This window comes from Camelus bactrianus, chromosome 34 (genome assembly GCF_048773025.1).
Source record: "Camelus bactrianus isolate YW-2024 breed Bactrian camel chromosome 34, ASM4877302v1, whole genome shotgun sequence".
NCBI classification, from domain to species: domain Eukaryota; kingdom Metazoa; phylum Chordata; class Mammalia; order Artiodactyla; family Camelidae; genus Camelus; species Camelus bactrianus.
This window is the reverse complement of record NC_133572.1, coordinates 13055021-13077990: the sequence shown is the minus strand read 5'-3', so window position 1 is coordinate 13077990 and position 22970 is coordinate 13055021. Positions and strand designations below refer to the sequence as shown.

The following is a 22970-nucleotide window of genomic DNA, read 5'->3' as shown; positions in this document are numbered from 1 at the left end:
GGTGGAGGCGGGAGGAAGTGCTGAGCGTTTTGATGCTAAAGGGTTACGGAGAGAAGGGATTTGAGTGCCAGCCAGTGCAGCATCCTGGGGACATGGAAAACCCCTGTGCATAGATTCGTGGATTGCATGAGTGAGGAGAACCTGTACCACCGTGGTCAGGTAGAGCCCAGGGAGGTAGAAGACCCCAGATCGGGGATGGCTGCACCATGTACTAAGCACGCCTGCCTCTGTCTTTTCCCAGGGTTTTCAGTGCCTGGAGTGACTCAGAAGAGACCATTCCCACAGCCCCTCGGTGGCTCACATGCAGCGCTGCTGTGCAGTGTGTGTCAGCATGTGGAGCTCCGGACAGTCTCACCAGATTCCCCACATCCTATCTCATGTGGAAAGTAGAATTATTTCCATGTTTCCAAGGCCACTTTGGCATCAGAGAGAGCTGCTGTGCTGAAGAGGACATGAACGTGGACATAAGATGACCCCAAGATGACATGTATGACCCAACACTGTGACCAGAGGGATTTTAGATATTTCGTCTGACCGAGGACTGATAACACCAAGACCTCCCCGTCCCCCAGTTTTCCCCTTTACTGTTATGTAAGCTCCCCAGAATGTAAGCAACCCCTGGGAAAATGGGTAGAGGTTAGGGACAAACTGGCTGAGATTACGTTTTTACCATTCTGGCAAAAAGGGGCCGAACGCGGAAATTAAACTGAGTTTGGGAGGGAAAATATTTTTTCTTTTATATCTGAGCAACGGACTGAGACTTGTACAAGCTGAACTAGTTTTTCCCTGTTTCACAGTCCACCTTATTTGGAACCACTGGAAGCTTTTGTCAGTCACCAGCACTTAATGCCCCATCTTTCCATAAAATTTGATTGTCTGCATATTTTCTTAGGATCTCATCATATACTACCGTATATTCTGGGAATTTTTTTTTCACACTCGAACATCTCATCTTATGTAGTTAAAGCTTTTGACAGCAAAAATCACATAGATCTCTTTTATTCATACGAAAGCTCCAATAAAGTCTTTAAAAAGAGCTGGCTTAGTCAAGTAAAAAAATAATCATCTTACCATTACTTCTTTTGGATTGTGGTTTTTCCATAACTGAGATTGGTAATTGACTGTTGGACTCCAGGAGACATGGAGAGATGCTGAGAGTGGAATTAGAGGAGAGAGAATGCCTTTCATATCTGTACCTGGATTAAAAAAAAAAAGTGTTTCCTTTACTACAGGCTCATTTAACATCATACTAAAAACATGCTATGTATACTGCTTAGCTCACGAGGGGACCTGTTTGAGTTTACAGCTCTTCCCGAATCTGAAACACTCAACCAAACCAGCGTTTAACAATAGTTTGGTTCACAGGTATTACACCATATCTGAACCAATTACCCAGCATTACGAAAGAAAGTAAAAGTAAGAATTATTTAGAGAGGCTCATTTTAATATAAAATAATGACTACAAATTATCTACTCCTATGGGGAAAAAATACCCAACACTTAATAAAATCATGATTATCTCTAAGCCAGAGGAAAAGCAATAACTTGACAACTACGGCCATTGGCACACTTCAGTTCAAGTCGTAAATTTAGTAGAACAATTGCAATATTGACTCCAGAGAACTGATGACGATACATGAGCTTTCAGAACCATTTATCCAGGTGGTAGCCTTTCCCTCTACAGTTTATTAATCTGGCGCCAAGTTATTTCCAATTCTACCCTTGCCTCTGTTTATCAGGTTATAGTGGCGGCTGGGTTGGAGAGCCAATGCTGGGTAGTAGGACTGGGGTTATTCTATCTACAGTGCCGCGGTGCCATACTCCCTCTCAAATCATCCTTCGGGAGCTAATTTCTCTGCTCTTCTTGTACCCTCCAGGGTAGAGGTACCCAACAAAGGGACATCACATCACCTTGACTCTCCTTTTGTTCAGGTACTTTGGGATTAAAGGCTAATAATTATAGTAATGTTTGAAATACGTTCATAGTAAAAACCTATTCAGCATGGTAAGGACAAGATACATGGAGTCATTAACATATTCAGGTTGATAAATGGGTTAGCTTATATCAGTTTTGCATAACCTATGCCTCCATGGGTCTATGAACCCCATGGTAAAAGTAAGACTATTTTTGTAATGCATGTGAATATTTAAGGGAAGGTGTTCATAGTTTTTGTCACTTCTATCAAATGGGTCCTTGATGAAAATTAAGAGTCACTTAATGAGGATGACCATTTTTTAATTCTTAGGTACAGAGAACATTTAGCATTAAAATCATGGTAAATATAATTTTCCTTAATATAATTCCAGAGATACCAGGGACTATTGTAACACCGAAAGGCTCTTACAATGAGTGTCGATAGTGATTATGTCATATTTCAAAGTGTTTTAATTATTTGAGTCTTCTCAGTTTAATCTATCATAAGGCAATTACTGCAAGCACAATTGAGATTTTGCATAAACAGAATTTTATGTAAGGGCCACCTTTTTCACTAGTTACGATATGTGACACCCTGGAAAAATCAATTAACCTTTTCCAGTTTCAGTGTTCTTAGTTGTAAAATGGAGACTGTAGCTGTGTTCTGGGTCTATTTAGGCTCTGTCGGATAAGGAGACAAGGAAGGGACTAAACAGGGGACCAGTGGTGGAAACGCTTTTAAATCAGGGATTTTCGTTCTGACCTGGCTTCCAACACAGAGTGACGCACTCTTGATTGTAATGCGTGAAGTTTATATCAGCCCCCTAAATAGTCTCTCTGCTTTTAAATTTGCCCCACCAGAGTTATTTTTCCAAGCAATAGTCAGAGTGTCCCTTTAAAAATCTGTCAGATCATGCCATTCTGCTCAAAATTCTCCTCTGGCTTCCCATGCCATTCTGAGAAGGAAAGGTCCTTGCCATTATTTGTGACCTTTCTACCAGAAGTGTGGTCTGCAGACCAGCAGCAGCAGCTGAACCTCAAACCCCACCCCAGAGCTACCGAATCAGAATCATATACGTTGCCAGGAGCCTCAGGTGGTTCACATGTCCATCACAGTTTGAGAAACACCTTGACATCTCCTCCTTACCCCTCACACTCCTGCCACGCTCATCCATCCCTGCAGTTCACCCCGTGCCCACATCCGCCCTGCTGCAGGAACACTGCATTCACTGTCCATTTAGCCTAGAGTCTTCTTCCCGAGTCTGGATGGCTCTCCCCGCATCTCCTTCAGCCTTTCCCAAATGTCATCATCTCAGCGATCCACCCCCTGACAACCCTACTTTAAACTGTATTCCCCTCTCAACACGCATGCACTCTTATGTGACTTCCCTGGGTTATTTTTCTCTGTAGCACTTCACATCACACTGGATCTTGCATACTATAGCATTATTTATCTGTTTATTTATTGTGTATCTCCTCCTGATAGGATCCTTCCGAGCAGAGATTTTTGTCACTACTCCATCCCCATTACCTAGAACAATGATCCATATATATTTATTAAATTCATAAGTCAGAGGAACTAACACACATAAAGCTGAACACAGTCTGTTGGGGGTAGGCCCTCAATAATTGGTATCTATAAGTAATATTATGTTTTGCTGGACCTGAAGGGTATTTCTGCAGGTAGACAAAGTGTAGTCATCTTTGAGAGAACAGAAATTACGTTTTGGACAAGTATCCAGTTAGTGACTAATGCTACAAAAGGTTAAAAAGAAGTTATTTTTTTTATTTTATTTTTAAAATACTTTTTTATTTATTTGCACATGAATTTTTATTGATAATTTTGTTTTATTACAGAGAACTCATAGGCTTTTAGTTACGTTTTCTGAGTATGAAGCTGGGCAGTATCCTCAGTAGACAGCAAACTTCATGAGGGCAAGTATTATGTGTGCGTATTTTTGTATTATTTCGTTTTGGGTTTTCCCCATTACGTGGCACAGTACCAAGCAAATGGCAGACACTGAATAATAAATGAACAAATATATCTTTCAACATATAAAATGTGGTCAATAAGAATCTGTCTTTGTTTGACATCCTTTGTCAGCACTAGCCTGGCTGGCTTCTCTTAGATATAATTCTCCTTCTGATTTTCTTGTATTAGTATGTTTGTCATTAACTTAAAATAAGACTATTATTAATCTGAATGCAACATCTTTAAGACAACTTATTTCTGGTCTCTGGTTAAAACCAGGTGGCTTATTTATCTGAGGAGGATGTGATAACAATACACAACAAGAAAAACACAGCTACTAGTTAGGTCAGGAAACTTGGTCACCATTTCACCTGTGTCACATCATTTAGTATTTGCAACAGCATTACAAGCTAAGTATTCTTTTCAATATCTATAATACCTATTTTAAGATGCATAAACTGAGGCCTAGGAAGGTTAGGTACCATGATCAAGGTCACATAGAAGATCCACCCCAGAATGAGTTGGGTCAGTGGTCAAGGATTTATCTATCCTCTGTAACTACTTTCAAATTTTTAAATTTTTTTAGTAGTGGAACTTTTTTCCCCTTCTGAGTAAACTGTTGCATGGGGGCTCAGTGATTGGAACAGATAACACAGCTATGGGTCAGGGAGGGGTTAGGTGGACTGGAGACCCATTTCCTCAGCCTTCTCCTTTGCCTCCTCCTTGCCCACTGGCCCCATATACACCTTTGTAGAACCTCAATGATCAAGAAAACTGCCCCATGGAAAGGAGGCCAGATGGATGTCCAAAGAGCATGCAGAAGTCCTGAAGCTACAGATCCCTCTCCAAGTGAAGACAAAGGAGCCAGAGAAACCATCCAAACAGGTAGGAGAGGCCTTACACAGAGGATTCTGTGATCTTTATAGATTGGACACAGAAGTCAAAATCAGGCTATTTTTATATAAAGTAACCTGGGAATCCAAAAGGAAGTTTGGACCAGATCATTTCTAAGTCTCTCTAGTTCTAAAATGTCATGATATGGTGGTCTAGAGTGGGCAATCATCCAAGTATTACTTGCCATATAATTTTCTAAAATATTCTCTGTCTTCAAAATCTCATGGTAGTCACTTCACTCAGTGGGCAATAAGTAATCACAGAGAAGAGAGGCAACGGTAATATGTGCAAAGAACTCAAAGTACTTGTTTTAGGATTCCGGTTCTATGATTACAGAACACCTAAACTTGAGAAGGTCACCAGACTCTCTAAGTCATTGTCCTTAGCTCTAAAATAAAAAAGATAAACTATGCTTTCCTCAATTACAGGTTTTTGTAAAGGTGAAATGATATGACAAATATGGAAGCCTTTGGAACGACTAAACTTGTATGCAAGTACTAACAGAATTACTATCAAAAGTAAACTCCAGGGTTAAGGAATACAAATACTCATCTTCTATGGAGAAAATTCTATGAGAAAATATTTGGACATTGAATAGTTACTTCAGTTGGTTAAATGTCCCTCAGTCAGAGATCTGCTAGTCAGTTATACCATGGTCCTGCATATTGTCTGTGGCATTCATTCATTACCCATTGGACACTCATTCGACATTTACCACACAATATATTGTTTTCTTTTTACTTATATACTTTGCCTCCACAGCTAAATGAAAACATTTGAATGAAGACACGTTAGTGAACATTTCTGTTTAATTTTGTTGACATCAATACATAGTAGTATATCAAAAAAGTATTTTATAGATTATGAAATTATAAGTAAAATTGTAAGCATTTTGAAATTTTGCCCAAAGTGGTTGGAAATAAGATACAAATTGTCATGGTTTAAGCAAGGAGTTATTTTCTTAACTGTAAATAATTAATTGTAATCATCAAAAGGAAGACATGCAGTTGGTTAAAGCAAGAAAAAGGTGTTTGCTTTAGACTTACCTCTCCATGAAGAACTGAGGCATTGCAATGAGCAGTGTTCCAACTCCCATGATCAGACACCCTGCTCCAATTATTTTTGGCCTGTGAAGTTTGGCTCCAAAGTAGCTAACAAATGTAATAACTAAGAGATTCCCTTTGGGGAAAAGAATAAAATATTCATAAGTTAGAGAACTTAGAAATAAGTCATCAGAGTAACTAAATGAACAAATGCCTGTAGAAGGTCTGGCAACATTCTGTTTTTGACTAAGCCGTCTCCAACATCTTCCACATCATTTGTCTTTCTTTCCTTTAATCTGAGATGGCTGTTGAAACTATCTTTAGATTCGTTACTTCAATCATCTCATTCCTTTATCAAAATATTTTCATAACCAACACTTCTACCTTATTTTCATCCAGCTTAATTATCTGTCCTTTTAAAGTGGTTTATCAGTAAATCAAGTAATAGAAGGCTTTCTTTAGTTGCTCTCTTAAATTTTCCCTGGTGATTTTGAAGTGAATTTTATTACTGTTTCTTCACTTGTTAACATTTTCTATTAAAACTTTTACTAGTTTCCCATTTGCTCTTGACATACATTATATACTCTTGCTTTAGCTGACATTCCTGAAAGAAAAAATAAAATGAACACAACTGTGCCTCACTTCAAATGAAATCAAATTATGAAAAACATGTTTATATGCTTTTTACAAAAATATGACTCAAAATAGAAATAAAAATTATTCCACGTAACTTCAGAAATATATCAGTTTTATATAACCCTCAATGTATGCCTCTATTTTATAAAATAGAAAATCTGTATAAAATATGACCATCTCTTTTTTAAAAAAATAAAGAATATTTTTTCTGAAGGTGGGACTTAGGTCCTCCTAAAATATCTCTAGTGAAGGAAGGATGTGATAAATTTTAGCTGATGGTGATGATAACTGATAAAACATACTTTAGGAAGGATGTTCTCATGCTTTGCTGTGCACAAAAATTGCTGGAAAGGGATGGTGAGGGAAATAGAAATATTAAAAATGCAGAATCTTGGCAGCTCCTAACAGTTTATGATTCCATGGATGGGGGAGGTGCATGGGGAGCAGGCCAAGAAATCTGCATTTTTAATACCAGCTTAAATATGCTGATGGAGATGGTTCCTGGAACATGCTTTGATAAACACTGTTTAGGGTCTTAAATTTAAAGGGGCTTTAAAGTTTTAGATATTTGCATTTGGAATATTTAGTTTTTAAGAACTGCAGTGCTAGCTGGAGTAAAACCTAGCAATTCTCCAGCAATTGATTGTGATGGCTGTTGGGTGGCCTCGCTTTGAAGTTCTCGATGTTTCCAATTTTCCAGAAAGAGTGAGTTTCCTTACATCTGTAAGCAATCATCTAATTTACTACTGTTTGTTCACATTGCCAGCTTTCGTCATGTGCGAAAAGAACAGCCTCGAGGACAATCATGACAGTGAGAAAAGTAGCTTGCTCCAGGCTACAGTGGCTCCAGGCTCTGTGGCTCCAAGAAGAATTAAACTTTTTTCAGTTTTCAGATTAAACAAAGACCTAACTGAGTGTGCGATTCCTCATTTAACATTAAGAAATTCTGTTATCATATCATATTGATAATTATGTCTATAGTTTTGCTGATCTGTCACAGTAAATCAACCAAACTAAAGTGAAAGCTGACTTTCAATTTATAGGTAATGTGTCCTTCCCCCGCCCCACTGCACCATCACCTTCCCTCCCCAACTCCCGGGCCACCAACACCTCACAGCAAAGAACTCACGTTTACAGACTAATTCTGTGTTACATTAGTGGGTTTGCCAAACAGTACATGATACCGTTTTAGTGTCAGTGATATCTACACAAGTTTTTGCCTCCTTTGCTTAGTATCCTTTCTTCTGAATTCTCAGAAGGTATACCTAGAAAATAAGTGGTGATGAGTAATGTAAAAAACCAAATTGGGCATCAAAATTCTTTCACATCTACTGTCACTAATTTCTGGAAAAGACAATAGGTCCAGAGAGTTTTACAAATACGTTTTCTCTCTCTCTCCCCAAACACCCCCCCACCCCGGTACTTCAGGTAATGGAAAAGAAAGCTACACAGCTCTTGCTATAAGAGTAATATGCCCTTGAAACCAAGCTAGACAAGGACAATGAAAGGAAAGATCAAATGCAGTTCATTCTAGAAGTGCAAAGGTACTACCAAAAAAATCTATTAATTAAAGCTCTATATTAAATAATGGAAGGAGAAGAATTCCATGATTGTCTTAAGAGATGTGGTAAAACCATTCGATATAATTAACCACTCATTTGTGATAAGAAAAAAAATTTTGAAAAAATCAGCTTTTAAAGTGTTTTCTATCAAAACCATACAGCACACATATTGTTTAGTGGTGAAGTTTTAAAAGTATTTTCATTAAGGTCAGAAGTGAGAGGAGGATGTCCTCTGTCACTGCTTCTATTCAACATAATTCTGAGGCCAAGAACAAGAAATAACAAATCTAAGAATTGAAAAGAATTGTACAAAATTGTCTTCTGTATCAGACAATATGATTGTTCGTAAAACTCTACAGCATCTAAAAACGATTAATTAAAATTAACATAAGTTCACTAGATTGCTGCTTACATATTTATACTGTTTCAGTGTTCCAGGAATTAATAAAAGGAAATGTAATTAAAAAGTTCTTTTCAAAATAGCAATATAACTTTATATATGTCGGAATACATCTAACAAAAGATTAGTAGTTTATTTATAGTTCATAAATATAATATTGAAAGCTATAAAAAAGGGCTGAATAAATGGAGAGATATACCATATTTATGGATGGAAAGACTCACTAATGTAAAATGTCAGTTATCTGGTTTGATATATAAATTCTATGCAATTTCAATCAAGCCAAAATAGGGTATTTCAGGGAACTTATCCAAGTATAGCCAAAAAAAAAAAAAAATTGATGGAAAAGTAGATTTTCCTACCTAATAGCAGAGCTAATTATAAAACTATAATCAAGAAGACAGTCTTGTATTGAGTTATGGATAAACAGACTTATAGAAAAGATTTGCACTTAAATGGTAGATAATATACGATAAAGAATGTATTGCAAATAATTGAGTTAAGTATATATTCAATTAGTGGTGATTGGACAATTAGTTACAATAACATAAAGAGATTGCTACCTGACTTTATATAAAAAATTTATTTTGAGGATGTACCTTTCTGGTCCAGCATGTAAGAAGCAGGAAGTAGCCATTACATCCTAACACCAAGTAAAAAGCCAAAAAATCAGCAGCTCTTCTTAAATCTGTCAGAGAGGTGGGGTCATAGGGCAAAATGCTGGCCCCAAAGTTGGAGAGACCAATAAGCAAATGCAGAGAATTGTGGCCCGCTGAAGCAGAATTCCACAAGAACAAATCTCCTTAGGAACAAGTGCTAAGGAAAGAGAACCCTGAACTATAACTGACAAGTTGCTGGAGGCTCAGCATGGACAATTCTGAGTGATAAAAAGCTCCAGGAGGACCTAGTGTTTGAAGTTCCCCACACTTTTGTGAGTTTTATTTCAAAAGCTCAACTAGGTTCTCACAGTGAATATTGGAGAGTAAAACTTTTTGGCTTCCTGCATGGAGAGGGGAAAGAGAACCATTTTGAAATATGCCAAGCACTCTGTTTTTCTTAAGAAAGCCTGACTTTAGGGGAAACCAGTTAATCAGAGTCTCACCTGCTGGGGCATGATCAGAGCCTAACTGACCTAGGGGAAGGGAAATACCCAACTCCAGCCGGCTCTAGCCATCCTGTCCCACTGATGGAGGTCAGGGGGACTGAGAAGCATGTCTGAAGTTTACAGTCCAGAGGCACAGGCTCACTAAGAACCCCAGAGCCACAGGGCTATAGGATGCTTCCTTTTTCTCATATTTTACCATCACGTTACTAAAGGCCTATTTATAGCACTTTCTTTTACCCAGTACATCCTTTCTGGCTATGAAGGAAAAAAAAAATTACGTATTAAAAATAAAAAGAAAAATATTTTTTAGAGACAGGGCAAGCATCAGAACCAGACATGGCAGAGATGTTGAAGTCCTCAGACTGAGAATTTAAGACAAGTATGATAAAGATGCCAAGAGCTCTAATGGATAAAGTAAACGGCGTGCAAGAACACATGGGCAATGTAATCAGAGAGATGGAAATTCTGAGAACTAAAAAAAAGTGCTAGAGATCAAAAACACTGTAACAGAAATAAAGAACGCCTTTGATGGCCTTACTAGGAGGCTAGACACAGCGGAGGAAACAGTCTCTGAGCTTGAGGGTGCAGAAACAGAAAACCCCAAAACTGAAAAGCAAAGGGGAAAAAGACTGTAAAAAACAGAACAGAATATCCAAGGACTGTGGAACTACAAACGGTGTGATGTACAGGTAATGGGAATTCTAGAAAGAGAAGAAAGAAGGGAATATTTAAAACAATAGTGACTTAGAATTTCTACCAAATTAATGTCAGACATGAAACCACAGATCCAGGAAGCTAAGAGAACGATGCGCATGAGATATGCCAAAAAATCTAAACTAGACATGTTATTTTCAAACTATAGAAAATCGAAGATAAGGAGAAATTTCCTCAGAAAAGACAAGGAAAAATCCCACCTTACCTATAGAAGACAGAAATAAAAATTACATCTGACTTCTTCTCAGAAACCGTGCAAACAAGGAACGAGTGTAGAGAAATGTTTAAAGTGTTGAGAGAAAAACTCCACCAACCTATAGTTCTGTACGCTGTGAAGTCATTCTTCAAAAGTAAAGAAGAAATACTTTCTCAGACAAACAAATATTGAAATGTGTGTCCAGTAAACCTGCCTCTCATGAAATGTTAAAAGAAGTTCTTTAGAGAAAGGAAAGTTGATAAAGTTTGGAAACTTAGATCTACATAAAGAAAGGGTGAGCATCAGAGAAGAAATAAGTGGAGGTAAATGAAAAACTTATTTTTATTATTCTTAATTGATCTGGCAGATAATGGTTTGTCCAAAAATAATAATATCAACAATTTATTCAATGATGTATTCTTATGCATGATGTACGTATGCTTACGTATAAGTGAAATTGAATGATAGGAATGATACAAAGGATAGGAAGGAGGAAATAAATTATTTTGTTATTCTAAGGTACTTGCACTACCCAGGTAGTGGTATAGTTATTTAAAAGTGGACTTGGATTAGTTGTAAATATATACTGCAAACTCTACAGCAACCAAAAAAGCAGGTGAGATAAAGAAGTGTAACTGATATGCTAATAAAGGGCAGAAGATAAAATATTATCAATGGTTAATAAAAACCAGAAAAGGCAGAATAAGAGTGGAAGACAAATAGAGGAACAAAGAGCAAGAGCAACAGATAGAAAATAGTAACAAATATGGTAGACACATTAATCTGTATCAGTAATCACTTTGAACATCAACAGTCTGTATGCACCAATTAAAGACAGATTGTCAGAATGGGTCAAGATTTTGTCTACAAGAAACTCACTTTACATATAGACACCTACAGATTAAAAGTAAATGGATGGAGAAAGATACGGCGTGCTACCAGGAATCAAAAGAAAGCAGGAGTAGTATATTAAATTCAGACAAAGCAAGAGTTCAGACCAAGGAACGTTATCAGGGCCGTTACATAATGATAAAGGAGTCAATTCTCCAAGATGACGTAACAATCCCTAATGTGCATATGCTAGTAACAGAGTATCAAAATACGTGAGGCAAGACTGGTAGAACTTCAAGGAGAATTAGAAGAGTCAACTGTTACAGTTGGAGGCTTCAACACCCCTCTATCAGAAATGGACAGATTTAGCAGAAAGAAAATCTAAAAAGATAAACTCAACACCACCAATCAACTGGCAATATGTAGATAGTAGATATCTACAGACTACTTCATCAATAATAGCAGAATATACAACATGGAACATTCACCAAGAGAGACCACATTCTGGACCACAAAATACACTGTAACAATCATGCTCCTTGGTTTTAACCCAAAAGAGCAGAAAATCTATGTCCCCACAAAAATCTGTACCCACAGATGTTTATAGCAGCTTTATTTGTAATTGCCAAAAAACTTGGAAGCGATCAAGAAGTCCTTCAGTAGATGAACAGATAAATAAACTAAGGTTTCCATCCAGAAAATGGATTATTATTCAGTGCCAAAAAGAAATGAGTTACCTAGTCATGAAAGGACATGAAGGAACCTTAAATGCTTATTGCCATGTGAAAGAATCCAATCTGAAAAGGCTACATACTGTATGATTCTGAATATATAACATTCTAAAATAGGTAAAACTGCAGAGGCAGCAAAAAGATCAGTGGTTGCCGGGGGTAGAGGGGAGTGGTGGGTGAACAGGCAGAGCACAGAGGATTTTTAGGGCATTGAAGCTACTCTGTATGATACTTTAATAGTGGATACATGTCATTATACATTTGTTCAATCCCAGAAAATATACACCACCAAGAATGAACCCTAAGTGAACTCTGGATGATACTGAGGTGTTATTGTAGGTCATTGATTGTAATGAACATACCACTCTGGGCAGGGTGTGTATGGGAAATCTCTGTACCTTCCACTCAATTTTACTGTGAACCCAAAACTGCCTTAAAAAACAAAGTATGCCTAAAAACATCTACATCAAGTTGACTAAATACTAAAATGTAAAAAGCAAAAGTTTTAAAATATTTAGAAGAAAACACATGAAAAAATACTTGAAACAAAGAATTAGTATCTGGAAATGTTAAGGGCTTGATATAGAAAACATTTTCTTGGCTACTCTCTGACATTGTTGGAGAAAGATTCCTTGTTATGAAAAAATTCTTTACTTGGGAAGAAACTGACTGTCCAGTATGTGGATGTTAGATGATCATGTCAATTGATGTCAAAAGATAAATGAAATTGTTCTGTTAAAAAAAAAAAGAGAAGAATTTAAAGTGTGAGAAAGAGGGTAGAAATGAGTACAGAATCCTGGAAGGAAGGAATGTGGAGAGAGACGAAAGGAGTAAATTAAGATTACAGCCAGGAAACCCACTTTTCTGGAAAACTGTTAATTAGAGCGACATGTGATATTTGGGATAAAGTCTCGCAATGGAAGGAAGGGGGCTTTTATTTCATCTAATCCAGTAAACAATTTCTATCCTTAGAATGGTCTGGAAGGATTACTGTGAATTTGGACTCGGGTCCTTTGTCACTTCCTGTGAAACATCAGTACCCTTTATCAAACATAGATTCTCTCCATTTGTGCATTGGGATCTGGGAATCCAACGAAAAGTGTGGACCAGATTCTAAGTCTTTTCAGCTCTGACAAGTTTTTACACAATAATCTAGAGCAAGCAATAATCAAAGAAAACCTTCGTATGTAATTTTCTATCTGCTCATTTCTTCTTTCTTCTGTAAAACTGATCCTTTTGATTTGCACCAGCTGCCTCTTCCTACTTGCTTCTTCTCCTGATGCAGTATACCCTTACCTTGACTCTCCGTGGCCTTTCATTAATTTGGGATTCAGTTTTTAGGTAGGGCAGGCATCAAGGAATAAATCAACCATCCAGTCCTATCTAAGGAGTTTACACAAGGGAGTGATATGATCAGATTTTTCAGAAACTTGTTACACAAGGTGCAGCCTATTGACTAATAGCGTTAACATCAGGTGGTGCTTGTTAGATACGCAGACTCTTACCTCCCTTCCTACAGAATCAGTCTACGCATTTTATTTTAACAGAATTATCCAGTCATTTGTGTGAACATTCATGTTTAACTAGCACTCAACCAAGAAATCTTTCTGGTAGGATGATGAAAGATGGATTTGGGAAGCAAAAGTTGACATATTCACTCTCTTCATTCTGTCATATTTAGAGTAAAAACTGAAATATACAGTGTGAACTTGCAGGATCGGGCCACCCCAGATGGCTGTTCCCCTGCTCTCTGTATGTCCCCTACTTGACCAGTCCCTGAGTCACCTACACTCTGCTCACAGGACTGCCATCCTACGTATTTGCCCCCATCCCCACTAGTGATTGCTCTAACTTTAGACCAGAACTTCACTCTAGGATAAGTTAGCTTATCAAAGAGGCGGTGAGGGGCGTGCCCCTCTATTGGTTTCCCTGGTAACCAGTGAGCCAACCTGAAGTCAATTGCCCCTATAAGCGGTGACCTCCCCCCAACCCACCCCGGAAGTGAAAGCCGCTGCCATGGCCGGTCTGCTGCCTTCCCTGCAGGATGGTGTGTCGTCTCCGGACCCTGCTTCAGACATGTAAGATTCCCCTCTATCCACTAAACCACTGATGTCTCTGTTGCTGGCTCCGGGCTCTTCTCTTTGCTCTTGAAGCTGGGCGAGTACAGGGCTTGCAGGCGGGCAGAGTGCAGCCCAATAGAACTTAAAAAGTAATTATTGAAAAATATTCCTTCCTGCTTCTGAAAATTCAAGTGAAGCTGCACCTGCAGCCGTCAGAGATTTTACTGTAGCATATATTCGAGTCCCAACAGGCAGTAAGGGTCACAGAGGCTACTCATTTTGTTTACTTCAACAAAAAATCAAAGCCTCTTAGTTTATAGTTCAAGAAGCTGACTAAGTGGGATTACAGTCTTTAAACAGTGTCGAAAGTCACTTAGTCTTTTCAAGTTCTCGGAGGACACGTATAGTCAATGGCTAACCAAAGACTCGGGAGAGCAGAAAATTTTTTGCCTGCTTTGCTCTAGCGTTCTTCTTAATCGAATCCCTTTCTTTTCTTTCCAGGCTACTGGGCAGGAAAAAAAACCCTTTTATGGTTTACCTTCTTCTTAAATCATTACAATACAGTATTGTAGGGCTCATTTGGATTTTTCTGAACTTTGAATCACAGGGATTCCAGGATATATAATTCTTCCTACATTCTTTTAACTCAAAATACCAGCAGCATCTTTCCGTCTCTCCCAGAAAATTCCCTCAAATGCTGATTAGAAACTGAATTGTGTGAGTCATGTAATAGTGAACACCTGGGGCAGGATGTTAATTGCTGTTTGCTTGGAGAAAACAAATTGCCTTTACTGTAGCATAAGGTCATGGCAAATTCTGCCCAAATCAGATTTTTACAATTAGGGTCTGATTCTAGCAGACAGCAGAAGGCAGTGAGGTTGTCACTTAGTCAGTCATGCCTAGAAACCTTGTACTTAAGTAAAGTCAGGGCATCTGCAATACCTACCAATTTCAAAACTACCATCAATAACTCCCACCAGTGAAGAAGGGATATCAAACCTTCTCTCTATCTGCGTGATGGTGCTCTTCAGATAGCCTTCTGCCAGGGCTTTGGCAAAGTACACGAAAGACAAGGCTCCCAAGAACACCTGAAAAACATGAAAGGCAAACTTAGTCTAACTCCAGCCTGACACATGACTGGAAGTTTACTAAACAAAGAGGCAAAAAACGCAAACCAGGAACCATGTAGCAAGCTCGTTATCGCTGAAGATTTCAGTCAAGCACAATAATAGGCTTCCTGCCACCTCAAGCTCGTGTGGAGTTCTAAAAATTCAGATTCTCCTGGAAATGACAGGTTTTTATTCATAGGGTATGTTGAATTCCTTTTTTTTTTTCCCTCACTTTCTCCCTTCTTCCCCCAAAGGATATTCAGAGTTGTCTTAGCTTCAAAAAGAAGATTCGTTGCAGGTGAAGCAAAGAGAGGAAGAAGCCATTGAAAGGTAAGAAAATTAAACGAAAACCATAAGCCACACACTTAATGCCTTTTCCCAAATCTAGAACTCATGATTGTGTATTTCACAGAGATGGTGCATGTTTCAGCAGGGAACATAATAGCCTGAAAAAGCAGAACTACTGTTCTTTGTGTTTAAATTCATATTCAAGTTAAATTCATACTCAAGTTCTTATTCAATGAAAAAAATATATTTTTGGTATCTGGCTTACGTATTTTGCTAGACCTGGGTCTGTGATGGCGTATTCATTAGGCAGGTTAGCATTTACATGAAAAAACATATGTATATATATTTGTTGAGTGAATGTTTGATACAAAGAAAGAACAAGAACTTGGAGTCACATGGAGCCCCATTTAAAAGGCAACCTTGTTCCTTACCGTCTGGCCAGGAAAGTCAAATTTTTCATTTGTACAATGGGAATAATATGGATGTTTCCTTGATTAAATGTTATAACGGCATAGCGTAATGTCTGGTACCTGGTAGATATTTAATAAATACTAGTTTCTTCTACCTCTCTCCTTTCTGTTCAGGAGGGGCATTCAAATCAGCCAGGAAAGTAATATTTAGTAATTTAACCTACATGGTCAAAGACTGCTTTCACTGCCCAGCAAGGTGTGGTTTTCATAAATTCCATCTAAGACCACTTTTTAAAAAAGAAAAAAATATTCTCACTTCTAGCTACAACGTATAGAAAATATCTGGATTGAGAGCCAAGAGCATGGACTGCACTGAATTCTCTGGTGCTTTTCAGTTAACCACTTGTGGTTGTTTAGCATTTAATTGTCTGTTACCTTTAGTTCACCGCAGCAGGGCTGTTCCTCCTCTGAGGAGGGGTGTTCTGTTTTAAAGGAAGGCCTCTCAACAGGTTGCACTGAATTTTTGCTGAATAACTGGGTATTTTCTTTGGATGAAGTGTCCATTATGAAAACCTTCCTTGACTCTGATCTGTCAAAGCTGATTTTTAAAAGAAAAAACAAAAAATTTAATTCTAGTCCACATAGTTTATTAAATGAAGTTTTTATTTCACAGTGTTATCACAATTCTGTAGACATCATAACTTGACATTGAAGCTACCTGATTTTATCACAGTAAGTTGGCAAAGTTTTTCTATTAAAATCAACCAGGATATTTGATTAAGTAATCCTGCCATTGGGATTCTGTAGCCAGCGTTCTTTCTCAATCCGTCCAGTTTAAGCCTCATTATGGCAAAGAATAAATTTAGGTGTTGCCTTTGGAATAAATAACAAGGAAGAATTTTGCTAACTTTGTGGTCTTGCCAGCTTAAACTAGCAGCAAACGGGAAAGGAGGATGAGGAATTTAGCCATTTGAACATTGATTCATTAGCATCAAGACTTTAAAGCCTTTAAATCTATCATCTTAGCAGAATGGATAGAAAAGATTGATGCCCCTGGTCGATGCTTGTAGCACGCTGTGATTCCTATAGGTCTGCAGCATCCAAAGTAAGGCTTAAGATGGGGTGGGGGGACCAATTTGTGTATCATTTTAGTTTGACACTTAAGGAAGCAGCATGATTTGTGCCTGAGGCATAGATTTAATTCAGGCAAAAGTAGTCTTTGGTCTGCCTTTAAAAGTAAGAATGATGGCCTCCCTGCTGGTGTTAATTTCCCATCCTCCTGGGCAGATTCACAGAGTCTGAATCTATTTTCCCCTTTGTTCACACCAATATTTACATATCCTGTGCCCTCTCTTCTTCAGGATTCCATATAGCTCAGTGCCTGCCTGATTAAGTCTTCTAAGTGATGAATTTAAAAATAACTTCTGGATCACTGTGATGTTTGTCAGATGATGCATTTGTACATTAATAGAGATCTTCTGTATTCTCGTCACACTAACTGAAAGAATAAAGTTAGAAGTAAAAATTTAATGTATGGTGGTAGAAATTTAGGGTTATTCTCTCTATATACTAACTTGACTTAATGTAATGCTTGTTCTGTGTTGATGAAACCTCGTCTTTCATAGTTTGATTTCATAGATAATGTCTCAAGCTGAAATATCAAGAAATAGGATACACAATTTATTTTGAAAGATGGAGTTAAATATCAGAAGAAAGACCTAAAAGATTTAAAATTGGAGGGGATTCCTCCAGGGGTTGGGAAATGGGTTGACAAAGGTAGGGCAAGGACATTTTTTTAAATTTATTATTAGACTTTTAGATTATTTAATTTCATAAACATGCATAAGTTTAACTTAAAAGGGGACAAAGGAAAGTGAGGAAAACAGAAAAGAATTTTAAAGCCAAAAAACTAAAGAGCAGAGAATTCTAAACAAGAGCAAAAGCCAAAGACACAAGAATATGTTAGCTCTAAACACAAGTGTTTAGAATAATCTAAAATAAAAATAATCCAAAATAGATAGGAATAACTTTAAAGTCTTGACAAAATGGATAATTTTCTAGCAAATATAAATTACCTGTATTGATGCAAACCAGGAGAGAAAAATAGCCCAGGAAGACATTAACAAAAAATACTCTAAAACTATCCCCTAAACAAAAATACTAAGGGTAGATGATGTAATACCCTTCAAGGAAAAACAGCAGATGATGGAAACAGATGTTAATAGTCTCCATTCATTTGACAAAGGCAGAATTATCTTGGTAATAAAATCTCATTAAGTTAGCCCAAAAAGGGAAACTTCAGAGCCAACCTAGAGATGCTAAAATCCTAAATAAAATACTAGCAGATACAAATTAATTAAAATTCTATAAGTTTTTTTAATGAAACAATTGATATTAGGAACTTTATTCACCTAAATCATCGCATTAAAAATTCAAAATGTTATATATATCAAAACATTGTATACCTTAAATATTTTATTTTCAATTATATCTCAATAAAGCTAGAAAAAAATTCAAAATGAAAAATATGAAAATCTCAATAGATGCAAGACATCAGGTGATAAAATTCAACATCTAATCATGATTTAAAAAAAAAATTCTAAGAAACTGAAGACATAGACATTCTTCTTTACCATCTAATACCAACTTCGTATGTCCATCAAATCGCTAAAACTAGTTTTCCAGAGCAATGTTTTGCCAGAACAATGAATGAGTGCTTGGGGACCACTGGGTTAAATAGATTTCTTTACTGCAAAACTATTGAGTACCTTTAATTAAACTCTTGGAGAGATGCATTACTTAGTTAAAAAAAAGAAAATCAAAACAACAAAATGACCTAAGTGTCCAACAAATTATGGTATACTCACACAATGAAATCTTTTGAAATCACTAGAAATTAGTGTAAAGAAGTAAATATAGTCATGTAGAACTATTTTTTATTACCTTGTTGATTTGAACAATAAATACTGCAGAACAACATATGTAACACTTAAAAAAGAAACACACATATATTCATAGGTGTATATACATAGAAACAGAGGTTCATAAAGTTTATAAAGAAAAGGTCAACATTTGGTGACATTGCAGATGATTTTTTTAAAATGTTTTGTGTGTCCCTATTTTCTAATTTTTTTGTAATGAACATACATTTCTTATATGAAAATTATTTTGAATATTAAACACATAGAAATATCATCAAGCAAGAACTATATGCCGGAAAGATTTTAAAATGCAAAATGAATAATGTCAAATTTACAGTGTGAAACACAATCCTCTTCCACAAATTAAACTATGGAATTCAAACAGGCCTACTGTTTTAGGGGTTCAGATATATTATTTCTGGTCAATCATAATTTTAAAGCTGGTGACCAGCAAATAAATTGTTTAATAATAAAATATACTACCACTTATACTAAATGCATCTTTAAAAGATTCAAAGGGTTACATCTAGAATGCTAATGCTAAAGAGGAAAAAAATGTTGAAAAAAACGTTAAAAACTTGAGACACCAAAATACACTGTCTTATATTTAAAGACATTAACACCAAAATCACTCTAACCAGAATCAGAAGCGATAACAGAAACAAGAGAACTGTAGTCATTCTGGCTGATGGTGTGTTGAGCCAAAATAACATCTAGCTTAAAATATTGACATTGCATAGTTTGAAACTACAATTTCATCTTGATGGCTAATTTGCATAACCTCAAGTATCGTCTGTTTCAAGGAGGCTATGTTTGCAAGCATTGAAAAGAAGGGGAGAGGTGAGTGGAGAGAGAGGGCATGCATGACGGGCTCTCTTTCCCTCTCGCACTCTCCCCATTAGCAATTGCAGAAGTAAAGTAAAAACACAGTTATTTAGCAGGATTTGCATTTGGCAAATCCTTATTTGTTCTGCTACAGACTTCTGCAAAGTTTTCATCCAACACCCTGAGTTGGAGTGTAATTTACCCTGGAGGCCAAAGAAAAATGAGCCAAGTTCTTCATTCAGTTTTTTTTTTTTTTTTTTTTAATGGCATTTTCTGTTCACATGGGTCAGAGAAGCAATCCTCCAGTCTTTCAAGAGGGCAGGTACACAGACTAGGAAGGGAGTAGCTGGATCATGCAGATATACTGACCTCCGTGCCCTGATCCCGTGACACACTCCATCCAGCAGTCAGCCTCCGCAGACCCCACAAAGTCACAAAGGCAGCCACTGCCATCACTTTCTTTTCTGAGTCATCTCACAAGAGGATAACCTCTGCGTGAGCTTGTCTCCTGGACACCAGCATCCCTCCCTTCAGGAGGGAAGATAACCTCATGGTACGTTCTAAGGAAGAGGGGTTCCCTTCACTACAAGGAATTGTTTGTGTCAGATGCAGATTTAATAAGGACGGTTTATGTGCCAGGTATCTAATAAACTTTTTGCTAATCCTTGAAACAACTCAACAAAGTTAACAGTATAATTCCCATTTTATAGAAAAAAAAATATGACTCAAGAGCAGTTAAGTGGCCTGTCAAAAACAACCCAACTAACAAGCCTCAGAGTCAAGATCTGAATGCAGATCTGAGTTTGTCTGACTTCTTGAACCGATATCCTCTCCCACTTCCACCAACCTAACAAGGGCCCCTACACGTTTCAGAAGTGTTGTGGATAAGACACGTGTCATGCAGAACATGAGAGTTTTTGTTAACCTCTCTCCTGTGAGAATCTGATATGATCATAATAAAATACGGAAGCAGAGAACCAGATCTTACCTGGAGGTGAAGGTCAGACAGGCAGTTCCTCTCAACGTGCCCAGCAAGAGGCTGGACCACGCTCCGCAGACGGAAAGAGAAAGCAGGTGGAGTCTCCAGCAGCTTTGAGCAGTTTTGCCAGGTGGGGAGAGCCTGGATGGACACAGACAGAGCAGATTAGGGGAAAGAAAAGATGAAGGGCATGGTCTCACCCCTGGCCAAACCCTTTTCTTTTCTCTTTCCTCCTGGCCTCTTTTCTCTGGCAGTCTGCAGGGAACAGGCCACGCTGGCAAAGCCACTGACGTGCATCTCAGCTCCCAGGGCACAGAAAGAGCTGAAGCCTTTGAGCCATTTCTTTGCAATTTGCTGCGAGTTTAAGGCCACACGTGATAAAGCTTTCTTTATGGAGAGAGTGAAAAAAGAAAAGACCACTTGTGATCTTACTTGCTGATTCCCAGAAAACACAACTCTGCAGGGGGCAGAGGGTAAGGGAACAGAGCAGGAGGAGGGACGGAAGTCTATAACAAAGATCTCTCCTCCTCCTTCCAAGAACATTTTAAGCCAGCCGCTCCTTGAGGACATCACTGGAATTCTTCTTTAAAAAAAAAAAAAACAGGGGCTGGGGGGTGCTCATAGGCTAATTCTCTGTATGGTTTCTTCTCCCGTTGGGATTCTTTCTAGAATCTGCAGGGACCACGTGTTGGGTCAGGACCAAGGCTTTGTAGAGTTCTGTCCAGAAAGTGTTAATTGTCAGAGATATGGTCAGTTGCTCACAACCACAGTTACTATGAATCTTCAAAGTAGAAAAAAAGGAAAACATTGAATTTTGGGCGTTCAGTTATTTATTCGATCTAAATTCCAAGAAAAGAGAACTCCTTGCACTGAGAAATTTTACAATTCTAATAAATTCTTTTTTCAAGAGTACCATTTTAGAGGAATTTCAGCAGTATCAGCTTGCATGTGGTTTATGTTAATAAATGAATTTGCTACTGGAAGTATCTCAGATCCACCTTTTTTAAAAAAAAAATTGTTGTGATGCTAACTTGGTCACTTTACTGAGCCTCAACTTCTTCCCCTGTAAAGCAAACTTTTTACTTTAAAGAGATTTACAGAGTGGTTTTAAGGATTAAATTATATCATGCATTCAAAAATATTCCACATATGTTTGCTTATATGTGGAATCTTAAAAAAGAGACACAAATGAACTTATCTACAAAATAAAAACAGACTCACAGACATACAGAACAAACTTATGGTTACCGGCAGGGGAAGAGGGTGGGAAGGGATAAATTGGGAACCCCAAAATTGTACCTCTTGGGGAATGATGGAAATTTTAGCTATCTTGATTGTGGTGGTGGTCATGGGTGTACACATCTATCAAAATGCATCAAATTGTACATCTGAAATATATGTAGTTTACTGTACAGGAACCATCCACAATGAAGGTGTTAAAAAATAAAAAAAATGCATTGCAAATAACAAAGCACTAAATGACTAAAAGTTATCATGACATAAATAATTGCAGTTCACACAATGGTCAGGATCATTAATTAATAGTCGGTTGTTATAAAACATTTTACAACAAAAGAAAAAAGAAAGATAAATAATAAATCTTATAATGAAGCAATGGTATATCTAGATTCTAAAAGACTGGACGCTTGATTTTGGCAGTCAGCCCACTTTGCCATCAGAAATAGTGAGCAAATGTCATAACACGTCCTACACTTTTCAGTGTGTTGGACAGGTGACCACTGGGACAGTAAAGGGGAGATACTATTTACCAGACAAAAAGCACAAAAGACCTACTTTTCCTCACCACGAGGTGCAATTCTCCCCCTGAGGGTGTAATTTGGTCTAGTCCCAATGTTCTCAAATTAACTAACATGATTTCTTTTCTGACCCCTTCAGTCCACAGTTCATGTTTCTATTTTGAATGCGTATCAGACTTATTTAAATGACACCCAGAGTTTCTAGACGGCCTTGCATCGGATTGCATCCTGCTTTCACACTCTAGACCAGGGTTCAGCAAACTTCCTGTACAGGGTCAGATGATTAATATTTTAGGTTTTGCAGGCCATGCAATCTCTGTCACCATCACTCAACTCTGCCACTGTGGTGTGAAATCATCCATCAGTGAGTTAATCATGAATGAATCTGTTTCCTCAGGTTTTGTAATAAAGTACCACAACCTGGGTGGCTTCAAACAATGGAACTTTATTAATTATCCCAGTTCTGGTGGCTGAAGTCCAAAGTCAAGGTGTGAACAGAGCCAGGCTCCCTCTGGAACCTGCAGGGGAAAATCCCTCCTTGCCTCCCCTGCCTTCTGGGATTTGCTGACAGTTGTTGGGATTCCTTGGCTTATGGGTTCATCACTTCAGCCTCCACCTCCAT

The 22970-nt window shown here is 37.7% G+C and overlaps 1 protein-coding gene and 2 long non-coding RNA genes across 3 annotated transcripts in view; 2 read left to right on the top strand and 1 right to left on the bottom strand.

Annotated features, from left to right (window-relative positions):
• The window catches only part of LOC105062276 (uncharacterized), a 41976-nt gene extending 40965 nt beyond the window's left edge, over nt 1–1011 (top strand). The window contains exon 5 of the long non-coding RNA XR_834681.2: nt 242–1011. This is a non-coding gene — a long non-coding RNA (uncharacterized LOC105062276). The remainder of the gene's footprint in view (nt 1–241) is intronic.
• The window catches only part of SLCO1C1 (solute carrier organic anion transporter family member 1C1), a 50974-nt gene extending 29998 nt beyond the window's left edge, over nt 1–20976 (bottom strand). Inside the window, exons 1-5 of the mRNA XM_074357371.1 lie at nt 20601–20976; nt 16302–16464; nt 15006–15147; nt 5828–5960; nt 1072–1196 (exon numbers count right to left, since the gene is read on the bottom strand). Of these exons, the coding sequence (XP_074213472.1) occupies nt 1072–1196; nt 5828–5960; nt 15006–15147; nt 16302–16430 (529 nt within the window). The 5' untranslated portion in view covers nt 16431–16464; nt 20601–20976. The remainder of the gene's footprint in view (nt 1–1071; nt 1197–5827; nt 5961–15005; nt 15148–16301; nt 16465–20600) is intronic.
• LOC141575899 (uncharacterized) overlaps nt 13906–22970 on the top strand; it is a 27975-nt gene continuing 18910 nt past the window's right edge. Inside the window, exons 1-2 of the long non-coding RNA XR_012503971.1 lie at nt 13906–14077; nt 15423–15498. This is a non-coding gene — a long non-coding RNA (uncharacterized LOC141575899). The remainder of the gene's footprint in view (nt 14078–15422; nt 15499–22970) is intronic.